The following is a 21,239-nucleotide window of genomic DNA, read 5'->3' on the forward strand; positions in this document are numbered from 1 at the left end:
GAGTAAAGTGACTACAAAAAAAGCTGGAATCTCTGAGGACGCATGTTTGACAGTAGGAGAAAAGACTCTTATCTGCGTATGACTACATCCAATCTGGCTCATAAGCTATTACTTTCAGCTCAGATAGTTGAAATAGCGCGAGGATTTCAGCGCCAGGGCAATTCTGTGGTAGAATTATACTATCATAATTGGCATTAAGACAAGCTGAGGGCTTGGGATAACCTAGTGTTTCAGGGCAGAACTGAAATGTACCGAGTATAACTGTGAAATTGTAATGATGACAACTGAAAATGTAGGGTCTCCAGTCATCTCCTATGTACTAGGGAATGCAATGTGAAGAAAGAGACTTTTGGGCCTGTAGTAATTCGCTGGAGTTTCTAGAAAAGATGCAAAGTATTAGCAACAACCATGTGAATATGTGTTACTACACACATACAAATGAAGCACAGATAACCCCCCCCATCACAAAAAACTGAGGACTTGAGTTTTTTCTTGACTTGATGAAATAATGTTTGTGGGCCGATTCAGATACAAGTGGTCATGGTTAGAGTAAGGATTATCTGGCTTAGTGAAGAACAGGAGAGGTTGTGGATATGTGGTAAAGTAAACAAGGTCATTCTTTTGGTCACGAATGACAAAGACCTGGATTTACTTTGCCTAAATGTAGTCCTCTAGAGGTTATATATTTAGATTAAACTAATTATGCAGGTCCCAGTTACAGGCCATAGACACAGAGAGGCAGCTCCAAAGGGGATTCTTCTCAGACACCTACCTCAGGGTGGGATGAAGCACTCTCTGCGGCAGCCTGTTTCTCTCCTTCAGCTACAGAGAAAGCTTGAAGAACCAGCATATACAGGGTGTCTAACTTTCGGACAGCTAAAGCCAAATGAGGAGAACCTGTTTCCACCCCTAGAAGAACTGATGGGTTTGTACTGAACTGAAATGATCCTTCCAGATCCTTCATTTAGGGTCTTTAGATCAAAAGGTAGCGGGCAGAAAAGTACCGTAAGTTTCCTCCTGTGCAGACACCCTATCAAGGGATGTCTCGTTAAATGAGGCATCGCTTAAGTGTCAGGCACGATCAAACTACAGAAGCACATTACGGTGTTTGAGGAAACAGCTGTTCACCCTGGCACTTAAGGAACTTGTAGATTGATTTGAGCAGCATACGTGATGAATATCCACGCGTCACAGGAAAAAGCGAGCTACAAAACGACTTGCGCACGAGGAGATTCCTTTGCAATGCAGCTTTAAGTGGAATTGTACATATCAGCCATAAATCATAATTGACCAGCAGCTGATGTCCAGAAGGTAGCTGGGGAGTACGGGCTGATGGTACCAGAGGCCGTGAAATGCGAGCCTCTAATGACAGCAGATACGAGGGCGAGGTAAGAAACCAGCGAGATAGCTGGGACTATGTGTGGAAAAACGGGAGCGACCGTTGCGCCCTTCTGAGAGAAGTGGCACGTGAAACCACGGGCTGAACGGCACGGGCTTTCCGTCAGCCGACCAAACCGGGGACGACGCCTTACGACCGGAGAGTGCCAACTGAGCTGCTCCCCCGAACGGGGAGAACCGCCGTGTACCTGGGCAGCTCCCAGGCCCGCTCTCCCGCCCCACAGCGCTAGAAATAATCTGGAAATAAGGCGGGGGGGCGGCGGGCTGAAACGGGCTGAAACGCCGCCGAGCTTCACCGAGGGCAGGCCGGCCCCGGCCTCCAGCACGGTGGCTGGTGCCGAGCCCTGCGGCGGCTGCCAGGGAGCTGGCAAGGGCAGCGGGGCCGGTGAGCCGCCGCGGCGGGCAGGCGGCTGCCAGGAGATCAGGGATGGCCCGGTCTGACACGGAACCTGGAGGAGCCCACAGGCACCCCCGGCGGGCCCCCGCGCACCAGCATGGCGGAGGCTGCCGGCCCCGGGCCGGCACCCAGAGCTGGGCCCGTCACGGACCCCGGCGGCAGCAGGCGGAAAGCGGCCAAACCCCGGGGCGGTGGCGCCGCTTCCTGGATGTGGCGCGGCGGCGGAAGCGGCCCCCGTCCCCCCCCCCCGCCGCCGCTGCTGCTGCCGCCGCCGCCATCACCGCCTCCCTCCTGCCTCCTCCTCCTCCGCGCTCCCCCGCCCGCGGCCGGGCCCGCGCGGCTCGGGGCCCCGCCCATGAGGCGGCGGCGGCGGCGGCGGCGGTTGCGGCCGGGCCGTGGCTGGGGCCGGGGCCAGGGGCAGGCGTCTGCCCGAGGGGCGGCGGCGGGCTGGGGCTGAGGGCCCTGATGCGGCTGCGGCCGCGGCCGCTCCGCCGCCGGGAGAGGCGTCGGGCCCCATGCACCCCAGGTGAGCGCCCTCGCGTCCGCCGGGGCCGGGGGACCGGGGGGCCGTGGGAGGCGGGCGGGACCGCGGCTGGGCGGGGCGGGGGACGGGCAGCTCGGGCCTTGCGACGGCGGCGCGCACCTCGGCCGGGGGGACGAGGCGCGAGGAGGGGAGGGGGTCCCTAAAGCGTTCAGCGCTTCGCCCAGGCCCCGAGGCTTGGCCCCGGTGTTTTGCTACCCCTCGGTCCCGGGGCGAGGGTGGTGGATCCCTCCCTCGGGCGTCACCACTCTCATCAGCCGTTTGGGCCGGGGAAGGGGGGAGATACTCCCTGCCCCGCCGGGTAGCCGGGTCCCGCAGCACCGTCCCTGCAAAGCCGTCCCTGGAGGCAAGCGGGGCGGTTGACAAGCGTAGGAGAGCGCGCGATGCGAAAACTGGGCAGAAGCGACATGAAAGTCGGCGACTCCATTTGTGCGGCTCAGACCTTCAGGTTAACTTGTGTGAGTTTGGTGTATTTGGCCGTTTTTCTAGAGTCAGCGGTACCTTTCCTTACTGGAGTGGCAGTCCAAGCTCCAGCTCTCCATCCGTACTGCGGAGCTTGGGCCTGCTGCATGCAAAGGGCATGTGAGAGGCTCGGGTCAGCGTGGAGGCTGTTTGGTCTTCTTGCTGGGGTTGTGACTGCTGTGGGGGCAGCCCGTCTTTCTGGCCCTACGAACTGCTGGTTGGAGCTGGTGTGTGGGCAGGAGTGCCAGGGTGGGCAGAGCTAAGGCCAGGCAGAGCTTGCAAAGTTGTTGACAAGCGTGAGGTGACCGTGTCTCCTTGGTGTCCCCATCTCCATGGACTGGTTCGGGCTGCATGTGCAGCTTGAGACCCCAGAGGATGGATGCACCCCGAGCTGGCATGGACTGTCCCAAGGCTGGCGTTTTGGGTTGTTCGGCAGCCTGGCAGTTTCCACAGCTCTACAGCCACTCGTGTGGTGTGCGCCCACGTGAGTAGGTTGAGAGGTGCAGGCACTCAAGAGCCACTGGTTGATCGCTCTGAAATTACATGTCATCCATGGTGCCAGTTTTTAATGCAATAGGAGCATGTGCCACGTCTGCAGAACCAGACAGATGCAGCATGTTAAAACTCTACAATGGCTGTTCTGCAGAGGTGACTCTTGTTCGAACTGATGGTGAATTAGACATTTTGTGTCCATTACCAGTTTTAAGTGATCTTCCCCCCTTCTCTCCCCTGACTTTGGTTTTTGAACATGAATGTGGTGTTCAGAAGTCAGGAAATATAAATCAGATGTCGTTGTCCGAGTAATTATGACAGTGGCTTTGACCACAAGGAGTGAGACTTTGTTTTCTGGATGGCAAGGAAAAAGCTATGGGCTGATTTGTCTTTTTGAACTGGCTTTTTAATCCTGGTTATTGCTATCTAATATGATCAATATGTATTGAGCATGGTGTGATCCCAGTGTGAGTGGTTGATGTGCTTTATGCTTAGCTTTCTAAGGCAGAGTTTTTACGTGTCAGAATCTGATTTTGAGTTTGTTTGATCAGCCCTTCCTTGCCACAGTACAGTCAGTAATCAGGAATGCTCTTGCTTCTGTTTCTCTTTCTTTTTCCCCTCCCCTCTCTGTTCCCTGCTCCCCAGAATGAATGAAATGAACTTGAGTCCTGTAGGGATGGACCAGCTGACCTCATCCTCTGTGAGCAATGCCCTGCCGGTCTCCGGGAGTCACTTGGGATTGGCAGCGTCACCCACTCACAATGCCATACCAGCACCAGGTAATGGGGAAAGCTCCCACAAAGGGTATTGCAGCTCATGCTCTGTGTTTTACTGTCACGGGAATGTTCATAACTGGGTAGCAATGCTTGCTTCAATAGCAAGTCATGTCTTTCGCAGGTAATGAGGTGATGTAGAATTGCGGAAGAGTAGACCATAAACCATTGCTTATGTGGGCAAAGCAAAAGGGATGTGTGCTTACTAGGCTTATGCCTTAATGGGAGTTTCATTTTGGTCTAATGGGGTGGTTTTCCACTGTGGATGGGCGGGGGAATCCTTTGAAATATGAACTGTAGCTGCAAATCTGTCTCCATCTCTGTCTGTCTTCACTCAGGTGAAAATATTGATTTTTCACCTGTAAAGCAAAACTGTTTTCCTAGCTCTATTTTTCAGGGGGCTACACAGACAAAAGTCCATTACAATTGTAAAGTAGAAGCGGGCCCTACATAAGGTATCGAAAAAAGATCTAGCCACATTCAGGCATGCCTCTCAGTGCTGTGATAACTGTGATTCTTTCTTTGAAGCTTGCCACCTTACTTTGACAGTATCATACTGCACTTCCATAGGGATTTCCTGAGGAATTAGTAACCTCTTTGTTAGCTTGTGTGTTCGTAAGGTCAGGTAGTTCCATTGAATTTAAATGGGCATTTTCTTTTGCAGGCTTGCCTGTTGCAATTCCAAACTTGGGCCCCTCCTTGAGTTCCTTGCCCTCTGCTCTGTCTCTGATGCTCCCAATGGGTATTGGGGATCGAGGAGTGATGTGTGGTCTACCAGAGAGAAACTACACCCTACCTCCGCCACCATACCCTCACCTGGAGAGCAGCTATTTCAGACACATTCTACCTGGTAAGTGGTCTTGTGCTGATGGATGAGAACAGAGGGGGAGATTGTTTTGAGAGCCACCTGTTGCTGTCCTGAAGCAGGCAAGACTGACTGTTTTGCAGAGCTATAAATTCCTGGAGTTTGTCTGGAGTCTATTGTGTCATTTACACACCTTTATTTTCAGGTCTCTATTTCTATGTGTGTATATGAAGGGAATTGCAGGGTGTTTTCTACTTAAACCAAGCCTCTGGTCAGTCCTACTGCTGCTTTGTTTTTAAGATGAACAGAAAACAAAGCATGCCTGGTTTCTATCTCAAATCGCTTTAGTTCGAAAACTGCTGCTTTTTTTTCCTCCTGTAGTCTGAAGCAGTACTGGATATGTGCGTGATGGTAGGTTACCATAGTTTGAAGCTCAAAAAGAGCAAGCCGTCAGCTGAGGAGTTTGGGCTCTTTCCCACCCCATTAGCCCATGGCATAGGTTTTCTTCATTTTTGTTCAAGATTGGTTTCCAAAGGCCTAACATACTGATTTCTATCTTGATTCCTCTCTCGCATGTGTTTTAGAGTATAAATGTAGAATTTTACATGGTAGTATATGAAGACACAGAAATTTGAGCTTTAAATGTTTTGTTTTGTAGCCAAGATTGACAGGGTGGAAGGGGGTAGATAAACTTCTTCAAGGTCACCCAGTGAGTGTTGTTGGTTCAGCCTAGGTTAGGAAAACAAATACAGCAGCCCAGATCTTGTCAACTATCTGATGACTAGTGGCTGAACTTGCTAGCTGCTTAGGAGTAACCTTTCCTACTGCATTACATGCCTGTCCATTTTGTGGGCAAAGAGTAGAGGAGGAGACAGTGCATTTGAGGACTGAAGGTATTTGCCATTCTTCTGAGCTGTAATAATTTATGCAGAAATGTATTTTTTCTTTCTAGTCTGCTTGATGTTTAGCCTGATGTTTCATAGGACTCTTCCGTCAGTCATCTTGCTGCCTTCAAGGATCCTCCTTGTTCAAGCCACAGGGCAGCATGCAGAAATATTTGATGCAGCTGATTAAATTAAACTGTCCATTTCTTGGCTTAGCCGTTTTTAATGGGGTTATGCTGCAGAAAGAGCATCCATGCTTGTATGCTTGTAATAACGCACATGTTTGAATGGAAAACTTTTACATGACAAATGGCTTATAGGGTTCAAGGCCAAAAAGAAACATGCTGACTCAGATCTTGCAGAATCTGCAAAATCTGTCTCTGTCTCCACTGGAAGTACTGTTTACTTCAGTGTGCTGATGTATTTCCTCCAAAGATTTTTTTTTTTAAGCTTTGTCCAACAAGAGAATTTGGTAGTATGTAAATACAGGTTAGTGTTTCTTTCTGTCTTAAGTTCCAAGGTTGTTTGACATTGAGGATCTTTCCAGAACTACCAGAAAAGATGTTAGGATTTCTGATTTAAATTTAACTGGGCTATTGTTTTAGGAGAAACAGCATACTTTTCATCTAAGGAAAGAGAGCAGATGACTCACGATACCTTTGAGAGACCTTGTCTTGGTCCTTCAGAATTGCAGTTGATGATCTCTGAGATGGACAGTTGTGTCACTTAGTCTTAGAGGAAGGAAGTAGTCATTGTTAAAACTAAAATACTGAAGCAAAAAGGGTGTATCCTGGAGAACTGTTTCTACTTCTCCTAGCAAAGATGAACGAGGGATTATCAAATGTTAGATTCCACTAGTAGTCCTTCATCCTTTGTGAGCTATTTTTTGAGAATGAAAAATTATGCCTAAAATGTAAAGAACTTCTTTCTGATTCAGCCTCTGTACTGAGGAGCTTAGGTTAGATGCTGCTAGAAACTTGGCTGTACAGAGTTTGACGAATAACTAGAGACTTGCTCTGTTGGATGGAAGCTCTGTATTTGTTGTCAAATGATACTTTGACAAGAGTGTTGAGTTGGCATATGTTTTAGAAATTAGTGGGTTTTAATTGGACATACTGTAAAGAGCATGTCTTCAGGGATCTAGGTCTTAATGTACTATGCTGCGATGATGGGGTATTTTTGTTCAAGATTTGAAAACTGATGTCATCTCACTCTCTTCTCTTTTCCCCTCTCATTCTATCAGGTATCTTATCTTACTTGGCTGACAGACCTCCACCTCAGTACATCCATCCCAACACTATAAATGTTGATAGCAATCCGGCATTGTCAGTCTCCAGCAATCCCTCGGCCCTAGATCCCTACCAGCCCAGTGGAACCGTGGGGCTGGAACCAGGGATTGTCTCCATGGACTCCCGCACAGTGAACACTCATGGTCCTCAAAATCTGCATCCTAGTGACAGCCACGAGGTAGCGCTGGATACTACAATCACTATGGAGAGCGTTTCGAGGGTCACCAGCCCCATCTCTACAGATGGGATGACAGAGGAGCTTACGATGGATGACGTAGCCGGGGATCATTCGCAGATCCCAAATGGCTCCCGGAGCCATGAACCTTTAGCCGTAGACACGGTGGGGAGTAACTTGACATCAGACGCTGTGGGACATGGCGGTGTCATTCCCATTCACGGTAGCACTTTGGAACTCCCTGTTGTCATGGAGCCCGACCACATCGCTGGGCGGGTGACAGGAATATCGGACAGCACACTAAATGACTCCATTCATACTGTGGCCATGAGCACCAACTCTGTGAGTGTGGCGCTCTCTACCTCACACAACCTAGCTTCCCTGGACTCGGTAGCCTTGCATGAAGTGGGCCTCAGCCTCGAGCCGGTGGCAGTGTCTTCCATAAATCAGGAAGTAGCGATGGGGCCAAGTCATGTGGATGTGTCTGCAGACAATCTTGCCTTCGTACCATCCTCTCTGCAAATGGAAGACTCCAATTCGAACAAGGAGAACATGGCAACCTTGTTTACCATATGTGAGTGGGCATTTCCTGCTTTCTTGGGGTGGGATTTGTTATGTAGCTGTTGTCTGGTGGGATGACAGGACTCTTGTTGCTAGTCTTACAGATTTCTGGTGAAAGAAACTTAGTTATTTAACAAGTCCATGAAAGTTGGAACAAGAGGAAATGGTCTCAAGTTGTGCCAGGGGAGGTTTAGATTGGATATTAGGAAAAATCTCTTCACCGAAAGGGTTGTCAAGCATTGGAACAGGCTGCCCAGGGAAGTGGTGGAGTCACCATCCCTGGAGGTATTTAAAAGACATGTAGATGTGGTACTTAGGGACATGGTTTAGTGGTGGACCTGGCAGTGCTAGGTTAACAGTTGGACTTGATGATCTTAAAAGTCTTTTCCAACCTAAACAATTCCATGATTCTATGATCTGCCGTGACAGATTAACCTCGCTGAAACGGTGCTAGTTGGAAGTAGACATAATAGGATGTTTTAGCGTCGTTCTCTTTGTATACATCTCCCATGTTGCCTTGACGTTGGCGGTCGAGTTCTTTATGAACCTCTTGCCTTTTTTGGATATGCTGATACTATCCTTTGCAATGAGACTTTTGTTTTTTAAAGTCACATCACAAGTGACTCTTCTTGCTCCATTAAAAAAAACCCCAACAAACACCACCACAAGCCACACATTTCATCGAGTGGGTATAGTTGTTGAGTATGACGTTATGTGATTTTGCAAAATTTTTATTAAACCGTGAACAATCATCATGAAAATGTTGTTCTTAACAGGATCTGCTGGAAAAAGAGCAGAGAGGGAGGGAAGTTTTTAATATTTCTAATTATTCTCATCAAAGGACTTCAGTCCAGAGGTTAGTTGATCTCCTGGACATTGCACTCTCTCAATCCTGTCATCGTTCAAGGTGTGGTGTTTGAGAACTGTGAAGTTCTCGTTTGGCTGGGACAGAGATTTGAACTTCCACCCGCAGCATGTCTGGCTTCCCGCCACTGAAGCATAAGGCCAGCTTTTATGTTCAGTTTTATTAGTTGTGGTAGCATGGCTGAGTGCTGCTCTTGCATGCAATCTAGCCCTACAACTGCCAGAGCCTTATGACAAGCTTTGCCTGCAGAACATTTTTTAAGAAATGGAAAGAAATAGTGCCTTGGTTAGCAATGGGAGAGGTGCAGTTTAGTGCAAAGTGTCTAGTCAGACATTTGAATTGAAACTTTTACTCTGTAGGATAAAATATAATTTAAAATCAGGTGGGTGTAGAACTATGATGAATTTATAACTCCTAGAGGAAGAGTTTTACAGTTGATGCACTCAGAACTTCTTACAAGCGTCTTTTGCATGTTGAACAAACAATGATCAAAATACTATGATATCCAACACGCTCATGGTGAAATCACTTCTCTTATTCACCTAAGTGAGATTTTATGTGCCTGCTTATTGTCACTATACTTAAAATAGTCTCAAGCTGTTTCCCAGGTGGTGTTCCCCATTGGTAGGATGTTACAATGGCTATTGCATGCCTAGTGCTTTCATGTGATTTGCAAAATAGATCTTTGACTTGGGAAGGTTTAAATTTTAACTTTTTGTGGTTGTTTTTAAACTTGTCCTGAATAAAACATGGATTTGTGTCCAGACAGGTGACAGCAAAGAGGAGAAGTTGTTTTAGAGCCTCTTGGTGGTTTTTTCTCACTGAGAAGGCAGGAATCAGGGCCTTTTTCAGAAAACTTTTTACACTGTTCCTAAGCGGGGAAAAAAAAGTGTGCTTTGCTGTAGTCCTAAATGTTTGTGAAACTTTAAGTAGCCCTTTTTTTGATCATCTTTGCTTACAGTTCTGGGTACCCAAATCAGAGAAGTCATCACTGTGATTTTTTTTTTTTCTTCATTATTTGGCAAGGACAGAAATGGAAAGGAAACGGTATATTTCGCTTCCCATAGAACGTAGGATTTTTTTTGCAACTTCTTAAAGATGTATGAATCCCTAATCACATGCCTAGAATTTGCTTTTTTCCCTTTTTGCCTCTCCTTGGGGCTAGTCCACAGACCCATAGTAGTGTGTGCCACGCAATGCTTAAAAACAACTGTTCTAAATAGTGCTTCTCATTACTCATGTTTGGTTGTTATCATTGCTCTACTCCTACATGTCACCTGTGCTCATGAAGCAATTCTTATATAGGCTGTACCTAATAATTTTCTGAGTACCCTCCTATCTGTAATTGTGTAGTTGCTTAACCTGTATTTTGTATGGGGTCAGATTCTGGTACCCTGATGTATGAAAGGAGTATCCCAAAAACCTCTTCAAACAAATAGTAATGGAGCTGCTGTTTATGCCTGCTGAAGACTACTTCTGTGATAGATCTTTTAGACTGGAGTGGGGCCATCAAGAGGCCAAAGAGGTCTTTGTGGAGATTCTGCTTAATTAGCTGAGCATCTTTCTTCAGAAGAATGATTTATCAGGAAGGTGGTTGCTGAGTAGGTGTTGGTTGCTCCATTCATAGAAAATTAAAATGACGTGGTTTTTCTAGATGAGAGCATTTTATGCTGTACTCTTTCCCGAATTTATTTCAGTGGTTTATTTTTCAGCAGTACTTATGCTGAATGACAGATTGGGAAAGTGGTGCTACTGATTCTTCTTGGGCTTTTGGTTTTGTTCCATTCAGTGGCATCCCACAGAGGTGTACTGTATGAGTTTATTGCAGTAAGTCCTTCAAAAGCAGCAGTGAAGTCAGGTTTTTGCTGCCATGAAGATTTGCACATTGTCTGAATTTAAATGGAGATAAGGGGATTTGTGGGTTCAAATTAGAAAAATTTTAGAAAGAAGACCTTGCTGTTCCTTTGCATGAATATCCTTGAGGTTCTACATGCAAGAAAATTTGTGTTCCTGGTAAATTCCAAAACCATATCCAGTTAGAAAGTGTTTGGTTTGGTATGGCTTGGATTTTTCTGCCCATGAAGGTCATTTCACTTGTGATCAGAAAGAAAATAGCTCTTCCATCATCAGCATTACTGCCAGCTCTGGGGAGACTACCATCAGTTTTGCAGTAGTTTTGATGAAGAGTGGACTCTGTCCCATTGATAGATTCCCCCTGTAGGGATAGTCTAGAGTCTAAACAATTAAGTTACCATCAGGAAGGCAGGTGGAGATCCGCATATTTGATCTGAATTGGATAGGAACAGTGACATGTACGTTGGTGCCAATCTGACTGTATGGTTTGTATTCTTCTGAGTAGAAGCTAGTAAAGCGGATGAGTTAAACCAGATAGAAACAGCCTTTGCCAGGAGCTGAGCTGAAACGTAGTGGTAGGGAGCTGATTGCACCGTGGGGGCTGTTGCATCTTTTTAATCCCTGTTGTCCCTTCCCTTCTCTGCAGGGTGCACACTGTGTGACAAGGCATATCCATCGGATTGCCCAGATCACGGGCCCGTCACCTTTGTCCCTGACACCCCGATAGAGAGCCGAGCCAGGCTTTCTCTCCCTAAGCAGCTTGTCCTCCGGCAGTCTATCATGGGAGCTGAAGCAGGTAAGAATCAGATTACTATATATTTCTATGCAGCAGTTTAAAATACACTCTTTGCCTGAAATCAAAAACTGTAGGGAATTTAATGTGGGAAAGAAACGCTGCAATAGAGAGGTTGTTCCCTCTTCTGTAATCACCCTGACTTACATTGTGCAAGAGCTTCTTGTCCTCTGGTTACTGCTTAGACTTCGGCTAGACTCTAGGGGTGCTGCCACAGAGCATTACTGAAACACTTGATAAGGTCAAGCACAAGCAAGGTATGATGTTTATTTTTATTGTGTGCTAAACAGCCCAGGCACAATTTTGATAAGGAAACGTTACAGCAACTGGAGTTTGGGGGAAGATAACAGAAATAATGGAGGAGGTTTCTGTCTGCTTGTTCATCAGCTTGGTTTGCTACGTGTGGGTCTTCTGGATACTCTCATTGGAGAATTGATCACGAGTGCCTCTTTTTTTTTCTGCCTCCCCCCTCCCATTTACATTTGGCATGTAGACTGTGACCTTGTCATTGGATGTGGACCTTGTTACTGTATTTCACGCCATTGTCACCTGGAAATCGAAGAGTGCAATACCCTAAGGATCTGAAGGCTAGAGAAGAATGTGATTATTGGCTTGCTTAGCGATGCTGCTTGTTGAGAGTAGATTACATCTGTTCTTTTCAAGCTGCACTAGTTTCCAGTTTATTCCTAAAAGCTATTCAGTGTATTCATGTAGACCTATATATATATATAAATGTTTAATAATAAATAATATACACGCAGGAATCCCTCTGCCCATGACAGAAATACAGCTGCCTCTGGGGAGAAATGCAGAAGCTGCTTAACAATGCCCAGCAACAATTCTGGAAATTCCTGGGGATTAGGTAGGCGAAATGTAGTTACTGAAACTAGTATTTTCTGCTTCTGCAGAAAGTGCCATGAAAACTTTAATTGGTACAAGTGGTTAGGATTTTAGTTTTATAGCTTACTAAAAAGTAAATTACTTATTTTGACAAACAAAATAAATATTTGTAATTAAAACAAAGCGGCTCCCAATAGTGTCATGTGGTGGTGGTGGTTCTTGTCTCTGCCTTAGGTGTGTTTTACATGTGAAGTAGAAGCTTTGATGATCTTTTGCCTAGATATTACCCCTGGAGCGTTATCTCATAAACCTCCCACCTCTTTTTTATGCATGATTAGTTGTTTAAATAATTGATTTCTGCAGATTTTGGTCTTCTACTGATAGGTGTGTGGACACGAGAAACCATTCCTGTAAGGACTTGTTTTGGACCTTTGATCGGGCAGCAGAGCCATTCTCTGGAGGTGGCTGACTGGACAGACAAAGCAGCTAGTCACATCTGGAAGGTCAGTGGATGTTATGGCTCACAGAGACTGCCGGCATGCCTTTGTCTGGTGAAAGCCACCGCATGACACAGCAGCTTTAACATTATCATCCTTGCCAAAAGTCAACTTAATGCAGTTTGATTGTTTAATACTTAGTATCAGCATAGCAGAGCTGTATAGCATGTAATACGCCGGTAATCAACCCTGAAGCACAGCAAACTTCTTTAATGCCTTTTCTTTTAAAGGGCTGTATGTGGTTTCCCATATTTGTGTGGAGTTGCAGCAGAGATTGTATAGAATTACTAGGCAGCACTTGTTTGTTTGTTTTGTATCATTGTTTATTGGAAGCTCCCCCAGGTGATGAATGATTTGTTTTAGGAAAGCTGCTTTAAAGCTTTCTTTTTCACATCATTTCATGTTCAGAAAGTAAAATTGATCTATATAAATAAAACATGTACTGTTTGCCCAGATATTATTATTCACAAGACTCAGCTTATAAGAAAAGCAGCCAAATGCATTTCTGCTGGGAGCTAAAGGTGGTATGTGGGAAAGTAGTGTGTAGAAAGTTTTTCTAGCCTCCTGGGTAGCAGAGAGGTCAAGATTCCTTTGTGAAGGGGAAAGTAAGGAGTAAGAACAGGGCTGTGGTCTTGGCAATGGCAATGGAGACCTCCTGGCTTGTTCTAGGTAAACACATCCTCTCTTAAAGAAAGAAGCTGACTTTCACTGCATTTGTTGCTGTGTTTTGTCCTGAGATTGCATTTTTTTTTCCTGGTAGATCTACCACAATGGCGTCCTGGAGTTCTGCATCATTACAACTGATGAAAATGAATGTAACTGGATGATGTTTGTACGCAAAGCCAGGTGAGAACCACCCGTACGGTGCTAAGTAGCTTGGAGTCTGAGCTGCAGGCTCATAGGAGGCTGTGCTGGAGAATGCGCACTGCTGCACTGGCTGCCCAGATGGATAATGAGCTCGGAACCGAGGGACCTTCAGGAGGTATCTAGGCATCTTGGACTGGTGGGGAGAATGAAACAGAGCACCCAGTGGAGAACGTTACAGGGGAACCAGTACGCATGCTGTAGTAAAACAGCCCCAAACCTGCCCGCATACTTTGCTTCCCTTGTTCTAAAGCTCTAAACCGGGTTCTTTTTATACTGGCTTACTGTGTATTAGCTTGTTATTGCCTTTCCTCTGTCCCATTCCTTTTGGATACATCTGTGAAGATGACGTTGATTGTCTTTTTGATTTTAATACTTTATTAGCAAAGCGTCCCTGGGTTCTTTTGGCCAAGTTCCAAGCTCTTGAAGCTCACAAGAGCTGTCCTTTTCAGGTTTTCTGGAGCCTGCTATGAAAACTGTCCAGACTAGCTTCAGTATTGCTCCATACATGGTCCACTGAGAAGGCTGAACCTTTCCTATTGCTCTGTGACACAAAGTAGGTTTCCCCTGCAATTCATTTCATTGCTCCCATATGCGGGAGGCAAGAAGCTCATGCTTGATCTCCCACTGCAGTGGGGCAGAGTTTTTGCTGGTTTCAGATACTGGGAACAAACATATCCAAGATACAGCTTCAGAAGATGAATTATCACATCTTGGAAATGCTTTTCAAGAGATATTTTTGAAGATAATTTTGCTTTAAGACTTTACTGATATTTAATTCTCCCTCATGTTCACAATTTCTCAAGGGCGTTAATATGAAAAATATATATATTTTTGTAGTTTCTTAAGAGATCATAAACTCTCTTCTCTCAGCCCACTCCAATGTTTATTAATAATTTTCTCAGCAAGATATCACAGTGGTGTGAAAAATGTATCATTTGGTGGAGCAGATTGGCTCGCAAGGTCCAGTTTTCCTTTACTTTCCTTTAATAAAGAAGGACAGAAGTGACAGACATGAAAGTTTTTGTAATGTGCTGACAAGCATTGAGGTTCTCTCATTACCTATTCATAGGAATTTCCTTCTTTTTTTTCCTCTCTCAAAAGTCATTATTTCTGGAGGGCTTTTTTTCATAACTCTCGTTATTGCTATAGGAACCGTGAAGAGCAGAATCTGGTAGCTTATCCTCACGATGGAAAAATTTACTTTTGCACCTCTCGGGACATCCCACCTGAACATGAGCTTCTCTTTTATTACAGTCGGGACTATGCACGACAGCTTGGTAAGTAAGCGCTCATCTTTGTTGGCTTTGCAGGGAGTACTCGGCTTGAATTCCCTTTTAGTGCCATCTCTGGGACTGTGACTTATGAGTGCATTATGTTCCTTCTCAGTTCCTAGTGGTGCACGTCATGGTTTCCTTTTACATTTCATAACTACAGGAGTACCATCATTTAAAAGAAATATTTCACTATCATCTAATTACTGATCAGGAGTAAAAGATTGCCGTTTCAAAGAAAAAGGGTTGGTTTTCTTCTGTTCATCCATCTGGTGCTAAGGGAGTTTTGCTAGCTGAAAATGTTCCTATCGTCCCCCACCTTTGGTTGTGGTAATTTAGGTTTGGTGGAGCTGTGCTCAAAACCATTCCAAAGTTTGGCCCCCCAAAACATTTGAAATGGCCTACCTAAAAGAGCTGAAAAGTAAGCACCGGAGCTGAAAGGAGCAGGGGTGAAAATCTCTGCAGCTGGCTTTGCTCCACAGTGTTAACGTGGATCACGCTCACGCTCTGTTAGGCCTTGCTGTGCCTTATTAAAAGTGATGCTTTTGTGCCCAAAGGTGTCCCTGAACATCCGGACGTGCACATCTGCCACTGCGGAAAGGAATGCGCTTCCTATGCGGACTTCAAGGCCCATTTGAGCAGCCATATTCACAACCACCTCCCCAGTCAGGGGCACAGCAGCAGCCATGGGCCAGGCCATGGCAAGGAGAGGAAGTGGAAGTGCTCCATGTGTCCCCAGGCTTTCATCTCACCTTCCAAGCTCCACGTCCACTTCATGGGGCACATGGGCATGAAGCCACATAAGTGCGATTTCTGTAGCAAAGCTTTCAGTGATCCTAGCAACTTACGGACACACCTCAAGATACACACAGGTAAGGACTGGGGACTGTATAGAGGTACCTGTGCTAGTAAAACATCTCTCTCATCCCTCGGGCAGTGGGTAGGGCATAGCTTGTGTCCATAAATCTAAGCTCTTAGAAACATCATAGAATCGTAGAATGTTTTGGGCTGGAAGGGACCTTTAAAAATCATCTAGTCCAACCCCCCTGCCGTGGGCAGGGACATCTTTCACTAGAGTAGGTCACTCAAAGCCCCATCCAACCTGACCTTGAACACTTCCAATGGTGGGGCATCCACAACTTCTCTGGGCAACCTGTTCCAGTGTCTCGCCACACATTGTAAAAAAATACCTTCTTTATGTCCAATCTAAATCTATCCTCTTTCAGTTTAAAAGCGTTGCCCCTTGTTCTGTCACTACGGGTCTTGATAAAAAGTCTCTCTCCATCTTTCTTATGAGCACTCTTTAAGTACTGAAAGGCCGCAATAAGGTCTCCCCGGAGCCTTCCCTCCTCCGGACCCGCTCTAGCAGGTCCCTGTCTTTCTTGTACTGGGGACCCTAGAACTGGACGCAGTACTCCAGGTGGAGTCTCACAAGAGCAGAGTAGAGGGGGAGAATCACCTCCCTCAACCTGCCTTCCTAAGAACGGCAGCATCCTGACTGTCCATAGGAATGATCTCTAGTCCATGCTGACCCCAGCTGATGCCCGGGTGCTGCCTGAGAGAGCGCTGGTTGGTGTGGGATAGGACTGCGCTGGGTTCAGTGGTGTGGGTGCTTATAGAACAGTATGTAGACCTGAGTTCTGGCCGATTGTGCCATGTCTAAAAGCATTTGATGAGTTGAAGTTGATTACAATTGGGAAGAAGTGTCGGCCTTCGTCTGGGAGACAGAAACCCTTTGTTCCCACACAGCAGATCCAGTGCTGGAAGCTGCGATGAAACAAGGGTTCCCTACTGCTCATGAGAAAAAGCCAACGGGGTTTGAGAGTTTGTAATGTGGACAGTTGTCCACTTAAATATGGGGCTGAGATCTTTTCCCTCTTTCCTACTTGCATTGTTTTTCATCTTAAGGAAATGGCACAAGACTGAATTGGTGACTGTGGGGTCAGACTGCTGTGGATAAGGCTCAGCTCTGTCACTCATCAAAACTTCACTCTGAACATGCTGCTGACTCGTGTGGCTTTGGGGATAAAGAGAATTGCCAGCAGATCAGTGAATGAGTGCTAAAAGAGGAAAACAAAATAATGGAAGATTTTTCAGCTGTGTAAGAAGAGAGGAAATACAAAAAGGCATGGATTTAACACAGAGTGAGGGTAGGCGAGAGGGTGAAGGTCAAGTACAGGCCAGCAATAGACAGTGTGGATATTTTTGCCTCTTTTTTTTCAGTAAGGTTGAATTAGCTATTGGGAATCACAGAATGCAAATCACAAAGCTGGAAAGGGAATAAAACTGGGAGTTCAGTGCGCTTGAATCAAGTGTAGGAGGCTGTGGGCTCAGTAGTGAGGAGTTTTAATAAACTGATCAAGTACAAATGTGGTATACATGACCACAGAATACTTCATGGGATAGGGGTTCAAGTGGTATTCAAACTTAGTCTGAATTCAGTGGCGTGCAGGTGTTTTGAACTATTTCAAAAGAATAATGGAAGAGCTACAAATAAGTGGAAAAATGGGATAAAACATAGAAGTTAGTTACCCAAGAGCCAGTGAGCTTTGTACCTGTGTGTTTGTTAGATAAGAGTACTTGTTTTTCTAGACAAAGGCAATGCAGTGCATCAGATGTGCTTGGGCTCCAGTAAGGCATCAGATATAGTTCCTGGGGGAAATTAGCAGAGATGGGGATGTACTAATGTACAATAACTAGATGGCTACTATGGTTACTATTAAAAAGGAGGCTACCATTATTTTCACTCAAGAATTCATCTCGGATAAGCCTAGTCTTGTTAAGTGTTTGCCTGAATCCCTTTGCTGGAAAATTTACAAGTGTGCTGGTGATGTTTCGATATGCAGAACAGGGAGGCACAGTTGGTGTAGGCAAGAAGCAGAAAGCCTATTTTACAGGAAAGGCTGACTGACCACAAGCACTGGAGGAGAGGAATCAATGTGTTTAGAAGGACAAAGTGCAGAACCGTGTATCACATGAAGGGCTCAGTGGTTGGAAACAGTAGCATGAAGTGGGTCTTTTGGCTTGGAGTGTGGGGTGGGGAATGAAAAGCTTTGGGAGTGATGAAATGAAGTCAGATGCCTGGTTTTTGCATAGCTAAATCTAGACTGTAACTAGGTAAGCCTTTATGCTGAGTCTGAGGGAACTGCAGGACAAAATGGGTCCTGTTCACAAAGAATCTGCCTTTCTTCAGGGTAAAATTTTATTTTTCAGAAATGGTCAGGCTTGTTTGCTTACTGTATTTCTTGGGACACTGATTGTCAATTTGTGGGTATACTTATGCAATCCTAGGTCAGAAGAATTATCGCTGTACCCTCTGCGACAAATCGTTCACCCAGAAGGCTCACCTGGAATCGCACATGGTCATCCACACAGGGGAGAAGAATCTGAAGTGCGATTACTGTGAAAAGCTTTTCATGCGGAGGCAGGACCTCAAGCAGCATGTACTCACTCACACGCAGTAAGTGATCTCACAGGATGTGTTGGACTGGCCAGCGCAATAAATAATGAAGCTGAATAGCCCAGGAGAGAATCTCCAGTTTGCGAATAGTTTGGCCTAAGGAGTAGAGGTTCATCCTCTAAAATTACAGAGAAGTCAATCTGGACAATTCCTTGTTACTGGCTGATGTTGTCCTGTTCTAGTGTTTGCAGTATTTTAATGACACAGTAAATTCCAGGCATGCACCTTGTCTTGTGAAATAAATGGCATTCTGGAGTGTTCATCATTTTGAAGAGAGAGAGAGGGTTAGTTGGTTTACATTTAGTTCTCTGCCGAGAACTGTTTTCATGTCCCAACATGACCATGAAAAATCATGAATGCTATTCTCACCGAGTAGCTTCTTAATGAAGTCTCCCTCTCTGTTTGCACCGGGGGTGGGGTGCAGCCATTCCCAGCTCTTGCCTCCCCCCAGGTCTCATTCGTGCACTCGGTCTCCTGCTCCTCCTGCAGGGAGATGCCCAGGGTCAGGGCAGATCCCCACCCGCAGGTCCTCCTCCAGTTATCTCCAGGTCTCTCCCAGCCCCTCAGCTCTCTGCCAGGCCAGACCTTTCCTTTTGCTCTGAGAATCTCTCCACCCTGTTCAGTTACTCCCAATCCAAGGTCCTCCCTTAAAGGCTGCTTGCCCAAAGCTAGTCCCTCTGCTTATTTCATTTTCAGCATCTGGTTCTTGTACTCACTTGGAATCGATTGCCACTTCTGTCATGCTGCCTAGGAGACAGCGTAGTGCAGCTAGCATGAGCAAGAGAGAGAGGCAGACAGACAGACTTGCTTTGCTGCTTGTTCTTACGGCCAGAGCCAGGGGCACTACTGCTGCGAGGTGTTTTGCACAGTCATCTACGGAATTTGATTGCTGCAGGCTGGTAAGCCTCTACTTAGCGTTTACAGACTGAGGGTTGTTAACACTCAGCAGCTTTGTTTTCTTTTTTGTTCTTTTCTCCCCCGTTTATGCAGGGTGGGAAGGAGGCAGACTAACCCTTCCACCGTGGCAACATCTCTGCCCTTGCCAAAACATGGAGCTTAACCAGAGTTTGGTCTTACTCAAAAAACAAACAAACAAAACCCTTGTAGAAGTCTAGCTTCTTTATCATCAGGAAAGAAAAACAGTTGGTTGCAAGCTAGCAGTTAATCCAAAAAGCCTGATTTTTGCCAGTGATGTTGGGGGGGGGAACAGAGAAGAGGGGCTTTGTGTACGGACTGTGTGAGAGAAAACCAAGCAGTATTTACACTTCAGTGCTGCAGTAGTGCTGTTATTTCTGGTCTGCTGCTTCTTCAAGTATGCTGAAAGTAAGATTTAGGAGTAAGACTGACCCTTTCACCCTTCCTGTCACCGCCACCCCACTGTTTAATACAATATCAGCTGCCTTGCAGCAGGAGCAAACTAACTTTTTCATGTCTTGCAGAGAACGGCAGATCAAGTGCCCCAAGTGTGACAAGCTGTTTCTGAGGACAAATCACCTGAAGAAGCATCTCAATTCACATGAAGGAAAGAGGGACTATGTCTGTGAAAAATGCTCCAAGGCTTATCTAACCAAATATCACCTCACTCGCCACTTAAAAATATGTAAAGGCCCCACATCCAGCCTGTCAGCCCCAGAGGAGGAAGAGGAGGAGGATTCAGAGGAGGAATTAATAGACTCTATGAGGACTGAAGACTGTAGGATTAACAATGGAGTCTATTCAACAGGTGATGCCCTCTCTGGACACAAATGAAGAAAAGAGAGAGGGAAATTTTCTTGGATGTTAAAACTGGGGAAGGAAAAAAAAAACAGCTCTTCCTTGTTTCCCCAGTCAACAGCGTATGTCAAATAAGGAGTTTTCCTTCTGTTTTGGTCTCTGCACTACCACCGCTTCATAAACTCTGTAGCCAAAACACTGAATGCGAATGGACCATGCACGTACAAGTGAACAGTTGCTAAGGAGGAAATGTGAGGCAAGGAGATTTTTTTCACGCACACTGTGCATACTTCTTTTCCAAATCACTCAGATTAATCCATCCAGTGCCGGGATACGTGACACATCTTGCATAGCCCTTTGAGTAAAGAGCCACAAACCAGAAATGTTGTCAAGTGATTGCAGTGACCTGTAAGCCAACTGTCCTTAACTGCCAAAGCCATGACAATAAGAAAAACAAACAAAAAAATGGTGGTGGCAGTTGATGCATTTTTCTTTTTAATACTTTTTAACTGAAGGATGTAGTTCGGCACAGAGCAAAGACTGTCAATGCTCAGGTTTCCTTTTAAAAATAAATTTTAAAAAAAAAGCTTTGGGTAAAAAAGGAAAAAAAAAAAAAAAGCCAGTGAAATCAGCATTTCCAGACAAAGCAATTACCCCACTACAGAAAATCAAAAATGGGCTTTCACTTTCAGAGAACAGTCATTGCCTCTTCTCACTCTAGTTCACTGTAAGCAGGTGAAGAGGCAAAGACTGTATAGACTCAGTAAGGAAGAGGCTTACAGATGATCAGACAGTGTTTACAGTATATATTATTTCTTGTGCTGTAAACCTTTTACCACCTGGAGTGATGGGGGAGGGTTTGCTGCTAATATTATTTATGGAATGAAGATGTAGTTCATTCTGTCATTTTCTTTTAAAAAATTAAAAATGTGGCTCTCTTCTAATGTTCTTTTTTAATATTTACACATTCTGAAAAAAGCTTCCTATTGCTGATAACGATGCTAAGAGAAATAACACCACTTTTTCATCCTCTGCCTCTCCCAAGCTTTCCCGGAACAAGGTATGGGTAGGAGCACCTCCACAAACAGGCACAGCTAAGAACTTGTCTTTAAACCTTGTAGATTTGCTGTGTGGCTCCTCTGGCTGTGCTGTAACAGATCAGTAAGCTGAGCCCTGTTCTCTGACGAGGTAGGTGGAGGTTCACTTGTGAAAGAGGCTCCAGTTCTTGCCCTAAATGGCCAAAGTTCAGCTGTTCCTCTCCCAGTACGCTGTATTTCCTAAGGAGCTCTCTGGGTTCTTCAA

At 45.6% G+C, this 21,239-nt stretch overlaps 1 protein-coding gene across 1 annotated transcript; it reads left to right on the forward strand.

Annotated features, from left to right (window-relative positions):
• Positions 1 to 2,258: 2,258 nt before the first annotated feature.
• PRDM4 (PR/SET domain 4) lies at positions 2,259 to 20,762 on the forward strand. The gene is made up of 11 exons (XM_075156577.1): positions 2,259 to 2,321; positions 3,936 to 4,069; positions 4,728 to 4,913; positions 6,996 to 7,790; positions 11,143 to 11,292; positions 12,514 to 12,632; positions 13,387 to 13,472; positions 14,643 to 14,770; positions 15,322 to 15,636; positions 18,056 to 18,224; positions 19,664 to 20,762. The coding sequence occupies exons 1-11, from the start codon at positions 2,311 to 2,313 to the stop codon at positions 19,971 to 19,973; spliced, it is 2,403 nt and encodes an 800-aa protein (XP_075012678.1). The 5' UTR covers positions 2,259 to 2,310; the 3' UTR covers positions 19,974 to 20,762.
• The last annotated feature ends 477 nt before the right edge of the window (positions 20,763 to 21,239 follow it).

This window comes from Calonectris borealis, chromosome 1 (genome assembly GCF_964195595.1).
Source record: "Calonectris borealis chromosome 1, bCalBor7.hap1.2, whole genome shotgun sequence".
NCBI classification, from domain to species: domain Eukaryota; kingdom Metazoa; phylum Chordata; class Aves; order Procellariiformes; family Procellariidae; genus Calonectris; species Calonectris borealis.